Source organism: Triturus cristatus, chromosome 11 (genome assembly GCF_964204655.1).
Source record: "Triturus cristatus chromosome 11, aTriCri1.1, whole genome shotgun sequence".
Classification (NCBI taxonomy): Eukaryota; Metazoa; Chordata; class Amphibia; order Caudata; family Salamandridae; genus Triturus; species Triturus cristatus.
In genome coordinates this window covers 51,504,608-51,521,769 of record NC_140594.1, presented here as the reverse complement: position 1 = coordinate 51,521,769, position 17,162 = coordinate 51,504,608, and the positions used below count along the sequence as shown (strand labels likewise).

Sequence of the window (17,162 nt, the reverse complement as noted above, 5' to 3'; positions counted from 1 at the left end):
TATTTATTGTTGTAGCGTTTATTGTAGATAATGATGTAATCTAGGCAATAACTATGTTACTACTACCAAGAGGAAGATGCCTAACACACCACAATTTTACTGGAAAAATCAGGAGTTGAGGCTAAATCTGTTTATTTTCTTTGTGTATTCTATGGTGTATGCATACCTCTCAACCCATATAGTCTCCAAAGAGGGGTGATGTCCAGTGCTTTAGGCTGGTATTCCATTTAAGTCATTGGAGTTAGGAACTTTCTGAATTAGGGGAGGCTTGCAGGTCACTTGATACCACTAACTTTATGGAAAGTATTTGGCATGTTGGGGGGAAATCTTAACATGGTTGACACACTGAAAATGAGGGTGAGTTGAGCATTTTGTGTGTATCCCGTACCAATGAGATACTCATTTTATACCTCTGTCTTAAAAGCAGCAGGAGTGAGCACCTTCAGATTGTTGCAATACAAGGGTTGAAATCTTTCTCAGAGCAACATAAAGGCTATTTATTTATGTTGTGAGTTTCTGTATAGTAGTTAATAACAGTTTTTTATTTGTTGTGTAAATGTCCTGCATTATTTTTGTAACTCAGCAGTTCAACCTCTTGTTTGTTTAAAAAATTGTGAAGGAACAAAGAAAACTGTTCTAAAACAACTTTGATGTGATCATATATTTGTTGTCTTTAATTTATCTGTTAAAGAGGATAACATGTCACCTGTTGCGTATTATCCAAAATGTTTTTACTTGTTTTGACACAAAGGTACTGGTCATGCCAACAAATGTTCGCACCTTGGCAGCCTTGTGGGTTGTGCTACAAGTCCAGTTTCCTGGTGTCATGAGGCGGTGATAGTGACAACAGTAAGCTGATATGTTCCTTAAGAACACAATCTATTTCATAAAACAACAGCCTTGTGTTACTGTAACAGAGAAGTACCCGTGAAAATCTGAAGAACAGTGTAGCAGTTTCTAACTCAATCCACATTTTAGAGCAGTGTTTCTCTGTGTGAGCCGATGTTTGTTGGATCACAAAAGTCCAAGCAATAAATAACGATGCCTTTAAATTCTGTCTTTATCTTGTTCTATTTGCTGTGTTTCAAAGACAGAGATCAAATGTCAGGCTATGCCTTTCGATAACTTGCTGCTTATTTTTGTTTAATGGGGATTAGTGTTTATCATTTCCTGTCACTTTGCTGTCAGGGAAATAAAAGTAAAGTGAGTTATGTGACAATCTTGCTAGGGTACAGAGAAAGGAAAAGCTGTAGGATGCCATTTTTCACAACACATCAAAATGTAAATACCTGTAAATGACCTTTACACATTCAGCAATTAGGAAAGCAAAAATGAAGCACATTTTTGTAATTAATAAGTGTGATGGAAGCAAAGATTTTAATAAGGTCGGAAGAAATCAAGACACTTTACTTAGTGATGCATTAGTGATAAATATTAATTAAAACCCTATTTCCACACATTATCATTTGTGTGCAATATAGTTTTATCAGTAAAAGTGTATGTCTGTGCAAATGTAGTGGCCATTGGAATGGAAAATGTGCTGTCTGTAAATGGCAGCGCCATAGCATATGATGCTTTAGTTTCATTAAAAAGCTACCCGACTCATGTCCAGTTAAGCTAGGTGGGTCGCGAAAGTTTGTCGTTCTAAAAAGCGGGGTGTGGTTCTAGGCGCATTGATTTAGTTCTACAATTATAAAAACACGACATTTATGACTAACTTACGGAATGATACACAGAGTGCCTCATCCACTTCCATTACCTACGTTTGGCAGAAACCAACTTTAGAAAGAGAAAGTTAAGGATTCAACAGTAACATGGTCCCTGATGCGTGCACACTGTGCATGCTAAGTTGGCGGTCGAGTCCTTGATTACAACTGTGTCCATGAACGTCTATCGAGCCTGGAAGTGAGTATGGAAGGTTGGCGAAGCAGAAGAAGGACGTCTAAGAAGGACTTCTAGTGATAGAGACCGGACGACCATCTTTGCATACCTCTCTAAACATTGTATACCGAGGAACCCACCCCATAGGAGAGTTAGTCACTCAATCGGAAACGATTTGTTTTATATTATTAGAGTTGTAGTATATTGAAGAGAAAATAGAAAATATTCGCACTTATGAAAGACACTGTCATAGTTTCCGATGAACGACAGAATTAATTAGTTGTAATCTGGATATTCAGCCCACTACAATAGTTTTTTCTCGTTTCTTGTGTTTCACCGTTCTCTCGGTCCTTTCCGTTAGACCGCAGGAGCAGGACCCCGACCCGCTACAAGATGGCGGCCGCGGTGACTTCCGGTCTGCTTAGAGGACCGCCGTTAAGCCGTCTCCGGTGCTGAACCACCGCTCCTTCATTCCTCCGGTGCATACACGCTCCCGTTTCTGGCAGCAGCCCCCGGTCTTCTCACTGAGCGCAGGTACCGACCGCCACCATGGGGAAGCGGCAGCATCAGAAGGACAAAATGTAAGTTATTCTTCTAACCGTTATAACAGCGCAGGTGCCGGTCTGGGTCGATCCTTGTTGTTTCGCATATATTATCTTTCAACCTCGGCACACTGTCTGTGCCACACAGAGGCTGCGCCCTTTGCACGCATACTCTGATCCGAGCACAGCCTGCCTCTACACCGCACAGTATGTACTCTCCCTAAACAGAGCCTGTAGTATACCCCTTCCTATAAAACAGAGCCTGTCGTGTACCCCTACCTGTAAAACAGAGCCTGTGCCCATGCATGTAAAACACAGAACTTCTACCCATTCTTGTAAAACACAGAACCTCTACCCATGCATGTAAAACACAGAACCTCTACCCATGCTTGTAAAACGGAGCCTTTACACCTGCCTGTAAAACACAGAGCCTATACCCCTGCCTGCAAAAACAAAAGCCTGTACACCTGCCTGTAAAACACAGAGCCTATACCCCTGCCTGCAAAAACCAGAGCCTGTACCACTGCCTGTAAAAAAACAGAGCACGTACCCCTGTGTTGTGCCAGGAGTAACAGGAAGGACACTGGCATCGATTTAGTTATAGCGTGGTGATTTATTATATATATATCTCCAACAACACCCTGCCTGTAAAAAAAACACAGAGCCTGTACCCCTGCCTGTAAAAAAACACAGAGCCTGTAAACCAGAGCCTGTACCCCTGCCTACAAAACAGGGAGCCTGTAAAACACAGAGCCTCTATCCCTGCCTGTAAAACACAGAGCCTCTACCCCTGCCTGTAAAACACAGAACCTCTACTCATGCCTGTAAAAACCAGACCTGTACCCCTGCCTGTAAAACAGACCATGTAAAACACAGAGCCTATACCCCTGTTCGTTAAAAACTGAGCCTGTATCCCTGCATGCAAAACAGAGCCTGTGAAACAGAGCCTGTACCCCTGCCTGTAAAACAGAGCCTGTATTCCTTCCTGTAAAACACAAAGCCTGTACCCCTGCCTGTAAAACCGAGCCTGAAACCCTGCCTGTAAAACACAGAGCCAGTACCACTGCTTGTAAAACACAGAGCCTGTACCACAAACACCCTATACGCCTGCCCACTCTGTCTGTACACAAGGAGATGATGGACGGAGCGCTGAAACTTTTCAGACACCCACCCCCAGTCACAGATCTGGGCTGAATCCATCATCATTCTTTAGCTCACTTCGCCACCTTAGTTCAGAACCAGACATATGCAAATCAGTCTTGACCCTGTGCCTCATGGGAACAGTTCAGCCCGAAATGCCCAGCCAGGTCTTCCCTGATTAGGAAAAAAGCATCCTGAGACCGGTTTCTGGATAACACCATTCATCAGCCAGGCTAGCTTTAATCCAGTGAGCAAGGGACCAACGTCTGGGCATACCCTACCAACTTAGGGTGAACAAAGCAAACGCAAGGAGATGATGGACGGAGTACTGAAACTTTTCAGACACTCGCCCCCAGTCACAGATCTGGGTTGAATCCATCATCATTCTTTAGCTCACTTCCCCACCTCTGTTCAGACCCAGCCATATGCAAATCAGTCTTGACCCTGTGCCTCACGGGAACACTGGGGTGAATGTATGACATTGTTCTGCATTCTGTCCATCAATTCTTCTTTTTGCATTTGTCACCCCGAGTGGGACGGGTATGCCCAGACGTGGGTCCCGTGCTCTCCATGCCACTGGAGTCAAGCTATCCTGGCTGATGAGAGGTGAAACCCTAAACCGGGCCTAGGATGCTAGTTTCCAGTCCAGGGAGGACCTGGCCTGGCAGTTTGGGCTGGACCCTTCCCATTGGGTGTAGGGTCAAGACTGATTTGCATATGGCTGGGTCCAAAGTGGAATGGCATGATGAGCAAAACAACTATGGATTTAGGCCCAGATCTCTGTACTGGGGTGAACGTGTGACATTGTTCTGCATTCTATCAATTGTTCTTTTTGCACTCTTTCTGTACTGCATATTATGTACTGCATAGAGCCTGTACTCCTACCTGTAAAACAGAGAACCAGCCTCGCACACAGCCTGTACTGTGTGCACTTCTTGCCTGTACTTCAGACAACCTGCACCCTTTGTATTGCACAGAACCTGTACCCCTGCCTGTAAAACACAGACCAGGAACCGTACACAGCCTACCGCAGGCAGCCTGTGCTCCCTGCATAGAGCCTGTAACCCTGCCTTTAGATCACAAAGCTTGTACCTTGCACATCCTGTACCCTTACACAATGCCCGTACCGAACTGAGCTTGTGCCCCTTGCTGTACTGCACAGTATGTAGTGAAAAAAACCTATACTCCTGCCTGTAAATCACAGAGCCTGTACCATACACAGCATGTAGCTTACATATCCTACACTGCACACAGCCAATAGTCCTGCCTGTCCCCTTGCGCACTCTCAATTTACGCACACAGCCTGTATCCCCTGCAATCTCTGCCTTGTCATACACCACCTGCAGGCTCTGTCTGTATAGTACACAGTCTGTACCCATGCTCACTCTGCCTGTTACACTCACTCTTTGCACTCCAAGCTCTTAACTTGTAGTAGTATCGCGCAGCGTCCACCATTAGTACTCACTGCTCCTAAACCACAGCAGCCTGTCTTTACTTTCACACTGCAGAGTCCACCTCTTCTTGCACCCTGACTGACCTGCTAGCTCATATAAGGAAACCCTGCAGCTTGCATCATTCAGTGCACTCCTGTAGCAACTTGATGTCTTGATGGACTGCTCATATAATTTCCTTTATAACTTCAACCAGAGCCCTTGTAGCCCCGTCTTCCCCATATCCTTCCTGTATTTACCATGGTACTCTGCCAAACTCTACACCTGCCACATCCTCTCTTCTGACACCTTGTTATTAAGTCTTTGTTCGCTCTCCCAACTGCACAATATGAAAATCATTAGTCTGACTTATGTTTTTACACATTTCCTAAACTTTTGTGGATTCTGGATTGTTGCCACGTTTTTAAACGAGGGTCTGATTCTCTCAGAACGGGTCACGAGTGACAAGTACAGTGCTATGTTTTGTGACACCTCTGAGATATCCCTGTGCAGTCTGCGAATCTTGTGTTCATTTTGAAGATGTAAGAAGTCGGTGATCTGCAGGTGGATTCCACATGATAGAAGGTCTGTTTTTCCTCTATCCTATATTTTGGGGTAGCCCACTTTCCACAAGGCTCAGGTATCAGTTGACATATCTGGTCTGCTTCTTCTTTTCGAAATATGTTTCAGCCACTTCCTTCCTATCTCTAGCCTGTGATTGTTTAACATGTACTTAGTAATCGGTCACCAGTTTAAGGTTCTGCTTTGTGGTAAACTGTTTTGCTAGACTGTTATGCTGTTATCATTTGTGTAGAAAACTTCACCCAGTAGTGTGGTCTAGTAGCTTTTTTGGAGTGTAGGTGTCCTTTCTGGACAGTTCTGGGATTTCTCATTGACTGGAACCATTTTTAGTCCTCGCCTAGACAGTGCATGCGCTATCGCTTCAAGACATGTTGTATCTACTCTGTGCGCTCACAGCCCGCCCATCGTTTTCTATTCGTTACTTTGTGTGCCCTTCAAAAAGGCTTGCTTCCATCTGGTTAATGTGTGTTCTTTGTCCCTCCTTTCGGTATCTTTCTTCCTCCCACAGAGCACGGCCCTATTACTAGTAAGCTTTCACTTTCGGCCGTTTGTTTCGGTGCACTATTTATTTAATTGGTTTCTGCCCGTAACTCGAGCACACATATTTTCAGTTGCTCTATTCCTTATTATTGTCATTTGCTGTGACAGATGTCGCTCCGAGCTCGATTCCTGTTATCTTCACATTTACCACATTTGACATGGGTGCCCGAAGTTTGAATTGCTCCGATTCTGTTTATCGCTGCATTCACTGTGACAAATGTCGCTCCTTTCCTGTTTATCATCACATTTGCCAATCTATTTACAATATGTGTTGTAATTTTGGTTTTTACTTTCTTTTGATCATAGTTTTATTTTTACAACATTGGGATTTGATGTAAAAATTCTTTGCTCCATTTTAATCCTCATAACGTTCGTTATCTGATGTCACTGTGTTTAGCCAGAAAAGGTCGTCTTTCCAGCGTCCGGTTTAGTAATAGTCTTAATCCATTTAAGGTAAGAACATTTGATGGGCCTGCATCAAGTCTTTGTAGTAAAGTGTGTGAATGCGTGTGTCTATTTTATTTGTGCAGAGGAAATGGTTGTCGATTGTCCTGCAGCAGTAACTGTTCAGTTCAACAGCTGTGATTGCAAATTATAAAGCTTTAATACTCTGTTTTATGTGTATGGTGATATGCCTACGCTAATGTGTTGTAAACTATCCTGATATGTTAGTTTGAGGAGGTGGCTACACTTTACTACTGTATGATGCAGGTTCAGTTTGTGCTCTTGTTACTGTCCGAACATCTCACATGTTTTGCTTTGGCAGAACGAATTATAAACAAGTATGGATAGGATAGACAAGGATTTATTATTAGATGTAAGTGAAGCTATTGCGCCCACTAGTCAACAAACTGTGATATAAAAGTCAACAAAATAAAGTTATAAAAATGGTCGAGGTGCAAGTTGGTCATTCTCCCAGTCACTATTAGGTGAAGAAAATAGGTGAATAAGTTGAGACAAACATGTAGACTATTGCAGTTTGGAATGACTTCATCCCCAAATTTTCTTCGATATGGAGAGGAGAAAGGTGAGCTTTGCATATCGTCTGGCAGCGTAGTAGAATTAGACCCATCTGGAAACATGTTTGTTGTGGCCTTGAAAAGGAACAGACTGGATGACAACCCAGAACTGACACTTCTGCACATCTTTGATTTAGATGTTACAGATAAAGATAAAGTGTTAATAATTTACTTTGCTTAATTATTGCAAAAATATATGTTGCAAAAATTGGCAGAATTAAGGTCTGTTGAGCCTTAAGGTGTGGCCATTGGGTATGGACAGCTGTATAGCGCTGGAGACCCCTTATACTAATTAATGCGCTCTGAAACATGCTAAGATTTGGAGAAACAGTGTGGAACTAGGAAGGGGTGAAAATAACTCAAGATGATGATATAATCGGGATCAGACTGGCATATAGAGCAATATGTCATTGCCACAAGGGATGTCTGATGGGTAAGAGTGTGGGCCACTTTTTGTCTGTTTTATCGTCTGGTTGGCTGGTTTTTACTGTTGATTTCCCTGATATTACCACAAACATTGCCTGCAGCAAATTGAAATGTATGCAGTCTCCTACACCTTGCAAAACACCTATAGTGTGTCTTTACAAGTTCAAAACTTTCATGATTTGCTAATGGGGGCACTTTCGTTTTGGCGCCCAGGCCTATTTTGTGTTCCAGTCCGACCCTGGTTATGACTGAAACGTGATTTGGGTTTTGCAAAAATGGAAGGCAAACTAACTGTATAATTGTAATTAGCAGGATTATGTGTGATGATCGAGTGTAATTGAATACTATTACCGATAATGGCGGTACAAATGTATTCTAAAACGTTGAGCGAGTGCAAGCCTCTATCAAATGCACCTCTTTCAGTCTTTCTGAAAGACTGAGGAGACTTTGGAAATTGTGACCTTTATGTCTTTCTTTCATTCAACTTATGTTTTTAGTAGAGAAATGCGGAGTGAAATTGGGTGTCTCCCTTCCCAGATTTGTTATCTGAAATATGATATTATCAGTTCATTGTCTTGTGTTGCTTTTCTTGGGGTTGGGTAATTTGGGAGCATCACGGTTGCCACCTGAGAAGCGTACCTGTGCTGGGTATATGTGAGATGTTGTAAACATTGTAGGCTTTACAACCATTCTTACATAGATCACGTAGAAAACATGTAGTTAAGAGAAAGCATTGCATAACTAAGAAGGCATGTTATCTAACCTCTCACCTCCAGGAAGGAGCAAGTGAAGTGATGCTTTGATAGCCATTGTGTCCATGGGTTTACGAAGTCTCTGCACATCTATCTCAGAGCCATGAGTTTACGAAGACTCTGCACATCTATCTCGTGGCCATGAGCTTACGAAGACTCTGCACATCTATCCCAGAGCCATGAGTTTACGAAGACTCTGCACATCTATCTCAGAGCCATGAGTTTACGAAGACTCTGCACATCTATCTTGTGGCCATGGATTTACGAAGACTCTGCACATCTATCTTGTGGCCATGAGTTTACGAAGACTCTGCACAGCTTTCTCATGGCCATGGATTTACGAAGACTCTGCACATCTATCTTGTGGCCATGGGTTTACGAAGACTCTGCACATCCATTTCGTGGCCATGACTTTACGAAGACTCTGCACAGCTATCTCGTGGCCATGGATTTACGAAGACTCTGCTCATCTATCTCGGGACCATGAGTTTACGAAGACTCTGCACATCTATCTCGTGGCCATGGATTTACGAAGACTCTGCACATCTATCTCGTGGCCATGGATTTACGAAGACTCTGCACATCTATCTCGTGGCCATGAGTTTACGAAGACTCTGCTCATCTATCTCGGGACCATGAGTTTACGAAGACTGCACATCTATTGCTATGAGGCAATATCAGCAATGTGCATATCTGTAAGTGGTGCCTGCAGGACGTTCATTGATGACTCCCTAGAAGGGCTAACAGATCATAAGTCTCTATTAAGTGTTGCTGTTGACTGGCCATCAGTGTTGTCCTGTGAGGTATGAATACTGTATAAGCGTTTGCATTTTTGACTCTTTTATAAGAACCCTAAAATTGAATGACCTGTCTAGCTGTGGTGCAACACAATAGCAGAGCAGATAGCAATGTACTGGTCGCCCAGATGTGATGCTAGCTCAAAAACAAATCACAATGTGAAGGTGATTCAGATAGATTCCAGATCAGTGGTTCCCAAACTTTTTTAGATGAACAAACTTTTGTGACGCACCTACCTTTGATGGACACAAGGAGGGTCGATTATTGAAAGTACTAAAGAATCGTGTGGTAGCACAATGTCATTTACAGACAGCACATTAGCCATTGAAATGGCCGCTAATCTGCACAGACGTACAGTTTTACTGAAAAACTATTTTGCACACCAATGATAATGTCTAGAAATCAGGTTTCTGTGGAGATTTGTCATTTGTGCATCGCCAAGTAATGTCTTGCTTTGATCCTCAAATTCCAATCTGTTTCCAGTATGCTTCAGAATTGCAAAAAATGTGCTTGCTTTTTCATTTCTTTACGGCTGAGTGCATACAGTTCACTAACAGGTATTTACATTTCGTGTGTTGTAGAAAGAAAAAAAAAAGACAGCCTTTCCTTTCATACTCCCTTGTTCTCCAACAAGATTGTTACATAATACACTTTTTAAAAACTCTTCTCACTTTGCAGTCAGAGAAAGAAAAGTAAACGCCAATCCCCATAATAAAAAAAAAATAAGCAGCAATGTGTCAGAAGACCTAGCCTGACATTTGATCTCGGTCTTTGGAGTGCAGCAAATGTGACAAGATAAACACAGAATTTAAAGGCATCTTTTATTTATTGCTCAGACTTTCCTGACCCACCGAAATTCGGTTTGCGACCCACAATTTTGGGAATGCTGGTCGAGATGTTTCTGCAACTTTGGAGTTCTTACTGGATTTCTGAAGGCGAGGCAATATCTCATCAGGGGCAGAATGGGCACTATATAAATGCCAATAACATCTGTTGGCAGAACTATAATTCAGGGAGATTTGCACACGGCCAAAATATAAGTAAAATATGCAAAATCCAAGGCGAAGAGTGTGGGAAATAAGTTTTTCCTTAATTGGCCTATTTCTCAAAATCAACTTGCTCCAAACAGAACAATATTAAACACTCCTTTTCCAGCTCGGGAAGCTGAACGATTGTATAAGTGAATGCAAATGAAAATATTGTGTGTGTATTTTGTGATCTAGTGTTTAGTGCATGTGAATCCGTTTTTTATCAAATTAATTTTTTTAAAGAAGGATGAATATAAATTTGTAGCTATAAAGAACTGGTGATTTCAGTGTAGAAAGGACATGCATAATTACTCTGGTCCTAAAAAAATATTTGTAAAGTCTACCCCAGACACCATTTACAAGAAACATCGAGTTGCATATTTCCGAGGACAATATTTATAAGATGTCACAGTTGTGATTTACCAGAAAAACAGAGAATTACTAATTTCCCCCCTAAAAGTATTTGTGTGAGTAGCCTGGGTGCGTTTTACTTGTATTGTGTGTTTTTGTAAACCTCTATCAGACACCCAAGGACATCTTGGTGCTGTATGAAGTATCTGCAATTTGCATGAAACATTTGATGCTATTAACTGCTGCAAGGATAGAGCCATGTTTTTAAAGTGGTGTTGTCCTTCAGACGGTCAGTTTCTTGGTATGCTAGGGGAAAATAGTTTCATTGAAACACTGTAGTGACCCTAAATGCCCTATCGTCTACTCTGACACATTTAATTTTAGGGAAATGAAGTAGGAACTGATGGACTGACCTTAGGGTTATTGTAGGGTGATACCAAATAAAGGTTCAGGCAGTGTTGCCTGGCTCTGTTAATAGATTTGAGTACAGTACCGAGTACACTGTTGTCGACAGACAGTCAGTGCAGAGAAGCTATAACAGGAGTTATATGTTCAGGTCTGGATAGGCCCAGTACTAGACTAGCGACAGCATTCTGCATCATCTGTAGTCCATACACTGTGGCTTTGAGCAGATCTAAGTAATGTGGAGGTTCTATCCAAGTATTCAGGTTCAGAACAGGGATGTGGAATTCCTATAGCCCGACGCCCAGGACATATTGTTTGGAGTCAAGGGCAACAAGTTTTCATGTGTATTTTGTCCTTGGGATATGTAGGCCCAACCCCCTACAGCACAAACCCTTTGGCTGCCAGTTTACAGTACCACATTATAGATCAGGGAAAGGCATTGCCTGCCGTTAAGGTAATATTTGTGTCCATGTGTTAATGCTGTTAAACTTTTATTTATGGTTCATTAATGCATAGCCTTTATTATTAGGTTGAGCGCTATAAGTAAATGTTGTAAGCTCAGACTGCACTACTAACAGTGGTTCCAGTAAAAATGCGTGTACACACGTTTTCAATGTTTAGCAATATGAGGCTATGTATGATGCTCCCAGAATGCTCTGTCATAGATGCAAATATTTGCATAAGTTTGAAAGCAAGATTTTTTTTTTTTTTTTTTTTTTTTTTTTTTTTTTTTTTTTTATAAAACCTTTATTTCGGTAAATGCACATTACACAGCGTCTGCCTACAACCCCTCGGGGCCGGCCGCTATGACATTGTAGAACATAGAACAATAATGTCAGGATAAGAAAAGGTTTAATTTTATGATTTTGTCGAGTACAATGTAGTGAACTACGAAAAGAGTCGAAGCTGACACTGACCAGGAGAGACATCACCGTTCACGGAGCACCCAGAAGGAGGCGTGATATAGGAAGGCATTTGTAAGGAAACAGGTGGCCACCATCCAGGAACTAAGAGCAAACACTATACCACAGAATGATAGAACACAATAAACTCCCTACTAACACTGAGCCCCGACCCCGAAGAAACAAAGAAACATAAGAGAGAAAGAAGCCGAAGAAGAAGAGAGAAAGAAAGAGAAAGAGGGCCATAGAGACGAAGAAAGGACATAGAACACATCCCATCCCCCCACCCTGCATACCAGCGGAAGGCCACGGCCCACCCCCCCCCAATAGGCATGCCTGTCGCCCCAAATGAACCCCAAGTAGGAAAGAGAGTCTGGCGAGTGGGAAAGAACACCCCAGTCTCCGACTCCCTGAGAAGGCAGGAGGAGGAAATTTCACATACTCCCGGTCACCACAGCCCCATAAGCATCCCCCACCCTGAATATCATCAGCACAACTGAAGTAGCAAGCAAAGCAGCAGGTGGGGAGACTCCATTCCAAATGTGCGAATAAATCAGATAATTAGCCGTCCCGTCCTAGTCCCCGCCCGCCAATACGTACAGCAAACTAAAGGGAATCGCCCAGCCCTGGCCCGATCCTAAGTGGCCCCACAGATCCACCCCCGCAATCAACAATGGCAAATTACACACATGCGGCACAGCAGATACGTAGACAAATATTCTAGTCCGGGTCATGCCAGGCGGTCAGGCAGGATCATCAAGGGAGGCAACATCAGCCCTGGCCAGAACGCTGAAACCCCACCAAGCATGGCCACCGCTGGGAGTGTACCTCAGGCAGAACAAAGGAGCAAGATGGCCGCTCCCGGCATAGAAGACGCAGAGGGAGAGGAAGCGAGAGTTCCCAATCATAGACCATCACCACATCGATAGTGACCAACACAGTTTTCCCCACAGAACGGCACACACTCCGGCGATGTTGAGGAAGCCGTGGCAACACTTGCAGAGGCAGAGTTTCAGCTTGTAAAGTGGAAGGGAACTTTGTATCTGCAACTTTGTCATTAAAAGAGCACTCGACACTGTAGCCAGGGAGAGGACGTTCCACAGTATCCCCCTGTCGCCACATTGTATCCGCCTCGAAGGGAATGAGAGGCATTGGGGGGTCAGACAACCGCAGTAGTTCCCTGGATGGCATAGCGGCATCGATCTTCCGCTCCAGTTCTCGAGTGTTTTGGCACCATGTCGCCCTCAAGTCTTCCAGGGCTAGAAGGATATCACCATAGGTCAGGTCTGCTCCCCGCTTCCGCATGTCGGCAGTATGTAAAGGCGCCACCGGGACACCCTCCAGCTCGACAGTAGGCAGGGAAGCTTGCGTCAGGGATATGGAGGCTTCCGTCTTTCCGGCGAGGCAGACCGGCACCGCCACCATGTTTGCAGTTAGCCCACATCGGAGGGGTGAGGGCGTCTCCATAGGACGGAGGAATAGTAGTTAAGGCAAGAAGAGTTACTGCTCGCTATACGGAGCTCACACGATGGGAGAGCCCTCGGCTGTATTGCAATGCGGGTGGTGGGCGCTCTAAAACGGATACCGCTCTGACCGCTGGTAGCAGGACAAAGGAAGGTTCGCCAGCCCGGACCCAATCATACAGGAATTCTCTCCGTCGCGAAGAAGGCTCCGCCAAGCCGCCCACTCCACCTCCGGTCACATTTCCCCAGGCGCCGGTCCAGCCCCAGGTCGTCTCACCGTACGTGATAAGCGGTGTCCGGTGGCGGTGGTCGGGCCAGAGTGCGTGGGCAAAGTCCAAAGTCGGCAAACTCTATGAATCCTCGACCAAAAAAGCCGGCGGGGACATCGGAGGAATGCGGAAAGTATCAGCACATTCGTGGTTACATTTGCTCGCGCCGTAGGCAGGATTAAAGATCAGGATGTCATGTAAACAGCAGACGGGCTGCGGAGCCGGGAGCTCAGACGTCCTGTCCGTCCGCCATCTTGGCTCCTCCTCCCTTGAAAGCAAGATTGATGATGTTTTGCTTTCAAAATAAGTTCACAAAAAAATGCAAAAACATTTCGCTATACTACTGTAAAGTTTTAGGTACCATTTCTTTGCAACAGCATTTTGTAAAATGTGTTGATGTATACTAAAATTTTCCAAAAATATTCATAATGGAAAATCAGTGTGACCAGTTTTAATAAGATTATAGGAAACACAAATAAACAAGAATTGGAAAGCCAGTAGGTCTGAAATTGTTGATCAGCCTTTTGGTTTTGTCACTGCATAACTTGTTATGGCATGGTTTTTGTAAAATCTTATTGGTGTGGGAGCTGCTGGGCCCTCACCTTTATAACAAACATTGGCAAAAGCAAAATTAGTTTTGGTCTCAAAAAGCACACATTGCTACAGTAGTTGCTTTTGAGCAAAACGAGTGTTGATATGCTCCTTGTGAAAGAACAGAATGCGGTCACTCTTATTGAAGCAGAGAAATGGAGATAGAGAATTTTAATCAACACAAACGGTCTTGTTTAACACCAAGCCTAATTAGGGGCCCAATTATTAAATAAAGTCTCAAAAGTGCACCCATGTCCTTGCATTAAGTGCAGATATACTACTTTTGTGAATTCACACAAATTTACACAAGTAGGCCAAGACATAGTACTCCTAGAAAATATTTGTGAACTGCATTTCAGATTGAGCAAATATCCAGTTGTAGGTTTGCTCATGCGAAAATCTGAGTGTTTGCAAGTTCACTTTCCCTCCAATCACTTTTCCAAATCCTGGAAGAAGTTTTAGGTCTGCCATTGTCAGGAGTAAATTTCCAACCTTTCTCAGTATGGCAAAAGATTAGAGAAGAGTTGGGGAAAACCCTTAAAACATGAAGGTTAGTAGGTTTGCACAGACTCAAAAGGGCATTCCAAACCTGAAACTGTTGCTTACCATTACCTTCAGCCCGAGTAAGTATTTCTGCAGAAACGTGACAACATAAGGGAATTGCTAGTATTCAAACCCTACTATGGAAGGAGCCCTGGCATAATAGGGAGGCTATTTCAGTGCACTTGTATATAATGACATTGCTGCCATAATTTGTTGCCGCATTACATGGCACAAAAGGGACAATTGGATTGTGTTTCAGGACAAGTAGATTTATGAAGCATCCTGCCCCATGGACAAGTAGATATTTTATTAAATTCCACACCCCTGTCAGAATTTATGGCGAAGAGAGGAAAAAGTGGAGAATTATTTTTGGTGTTCCAAGTTGAAAACATGTGGAGTGGGGAAATGGGAGTTAACCGGCAGCACCAGGGGGAATCTGAGAGAGCAGTTCAAGAACTGTGGGGAATGTACTTTCTATGGCCTACAGCCACACAGTCTCCAGAAAACGGTCCTATTCTCACATGTGCTTTGCCCAAAACATTCAGACTGCAATCTGTGACAGTGACTGGTTCTAATTATTAGGAATACAACAGATGTTAACCATGAGGAACTGTATCTCCCTAGCAGCAGGGCACCGAGGCAAAATGTCATGCATCCTGACACCAACCATCTGCCTGGTAGTCGTGGCAGTCAGCCTGTCTCAAACAACTGAAGGAATCCTCGACTGGGAAGAGGAAGAGTTGACGTTTGTGGTTTGTTGTCTCAGCCTGCCACTGCAGAGCCTGTGTGTGTAGTTTTACTGCCACTTCGACTTGGCATTTAAAACCCTTTGCCAAGCGCTAAACTCCCCTTTTGTTACACGTAAGTCACTTCCTATGTAGCCCAAAGGGCAGGGTGCTGTGTAAGTAAAAGGTAAGACTTGTAAGTTTTGCTTGTCCTGGGGGTGAAAACCTCCTAAATTCGTGTTTCACTACTCCACTCCTAGGTTAACATTGGGAATTTCTTAATACACTTTTAAATTCTGATTATTAATTAATAGTTGTTTCAAGTTTTATATCTTTGGAATGGTAATGACATCCTCTCTACTGGTAAAGTTGAATTTGACTACTATTTTAGAAATGCCACTTTTAGAAAGTGGAAATTTCTCTGCTTCATGTGCCTGCAGCCTTTCTCCAATTCACGTCTGGGGTGGGTGACAGCTACACTGTGTGCATTCCCTTAAGACAACCACAAACACAGGAAGGTTGGGTGTGTCTGAGTACTCTTCTGCATTCTGACGACTCTTCGTGGGCAGAAAGGAAGGAAAGGGGTGACACACTTGAATAGACAGGGACCTGTCCCCATATACATATAAAGGGCTTATTTCCCCCTATAGCTAGTCTTAAGCCAAGACTGGGAAGAAAGGGCTTCTATGCACTTCAAAGACTCTTCTTTGAAGTCACCCCCACTTCTACGGTACAACTGGGTATAAGTACTGTGTCTCTGATCCCACCACATCAGACACATTTGGACCTGTAAATAACCGCTGTCAGAAGAACTGCCGTGCTGCTACAAGGACTGTCCCTCTGCTGAGGGAGAGCTGGAATCTGCCTTGCAAAGGAAATGATCTCCAAGGGCTTATTGGCTTGCTTCTTGTTGCCTGAGACTCAGGGCGATCAAAGTCTCTACCCCTGCTCCTGTTCTCGGTTCACTGGAAGTGGACCCAGATACTTATCCCAGAGAAATCAATGCCTCTCCAGTTAGCGTGTAGCAGAACCGGCGCATCGACCCAGCTGCGGGAGTAGAATCGGTACATTGCACTTGGAACTGCCACATTTCTGCCACTACATGGAGAAGATCGACACATCGTCCCTCCAGCGTGGATTAACCTGGTGCATCTTCTTCAGAACGGCTGCATTGCTTAGTGGACCAGATGCATCACTGCCACTGCGTGAAGAGAATTGCTGCATCACTTTTGCAGGCTTGACATCAGCACATTGCTCGTCTGCACCTCACTATTGCGACCCAGAATCAAGGTACTCTATTTCCCCGGGCATGCATGGCTCTTGTCACCGGCCAGCGCTCCATCGTGGTCGGACCCAGTCCAGCGCTACCGGATAACTCCCGTAGGAGCTTTTTGCTTCTAAGCGCTAGAACTCTTTTTATTCTTTAAAAATTCATAACTGCTACCAATTGGATTTTTGTCGTTTTGGGTCTTGATTTATATTATAAAATTGTCAATTTTTCAAAACTTGCGTGGAATCTGTTTGTGGTGTTTTCATTGTGTTACTGTGTGTGTTGCACAAATACTTTGACATTGTATCTTTAGATAAGCTGGACTGCTCTATGGCAAGCTACCAGAGGGTGAGCCCAGGTTATCTTTTAGTGTGTATCTAGCTTACCTTGACTGGGATTGTGGATCCTGCTTGGACAGGGTGCATACCTTTGCCCCCCAGAAACTGTGTCTATTATTACGTCATCCCCCTACCCTTGCCAAAATGTGGTGCACTGTAGACGCCAT

General features: G+C 43.7%; 1 protein-coding gene across 2 annotated transcripts in view; it reads left to right on the top strand.

Annotated features, from left to right (window-relative positions):
* The first annotated feature begins 2,282 nt into the window (after window positions 1–2,282).
* PPIL2 (peptidylprolyl isomerase like 2) overlaps window positions 2,283–17,162 on the top strand; it is a 332,508-nt gene continuing 317,628 nt past the window's right edge. Inside the window, exon 1 of one of the 2 annotated variants that reach the window (XM_085636442.1) lies at window positions 2,283–2,462. In XM_085636442.1, coding sequence (XP_085492568.1) covers window positions 2,431–2,462 — 32 coding nt within the window. In that variant the 5' untranslated portion in view covers window positions 2,283–2,430. The remainder of the gene's footprint in view (window positions 2,463–17,162) is intronic. The other variant, XM_085636443.1, reaches the window with a different exon arrangement.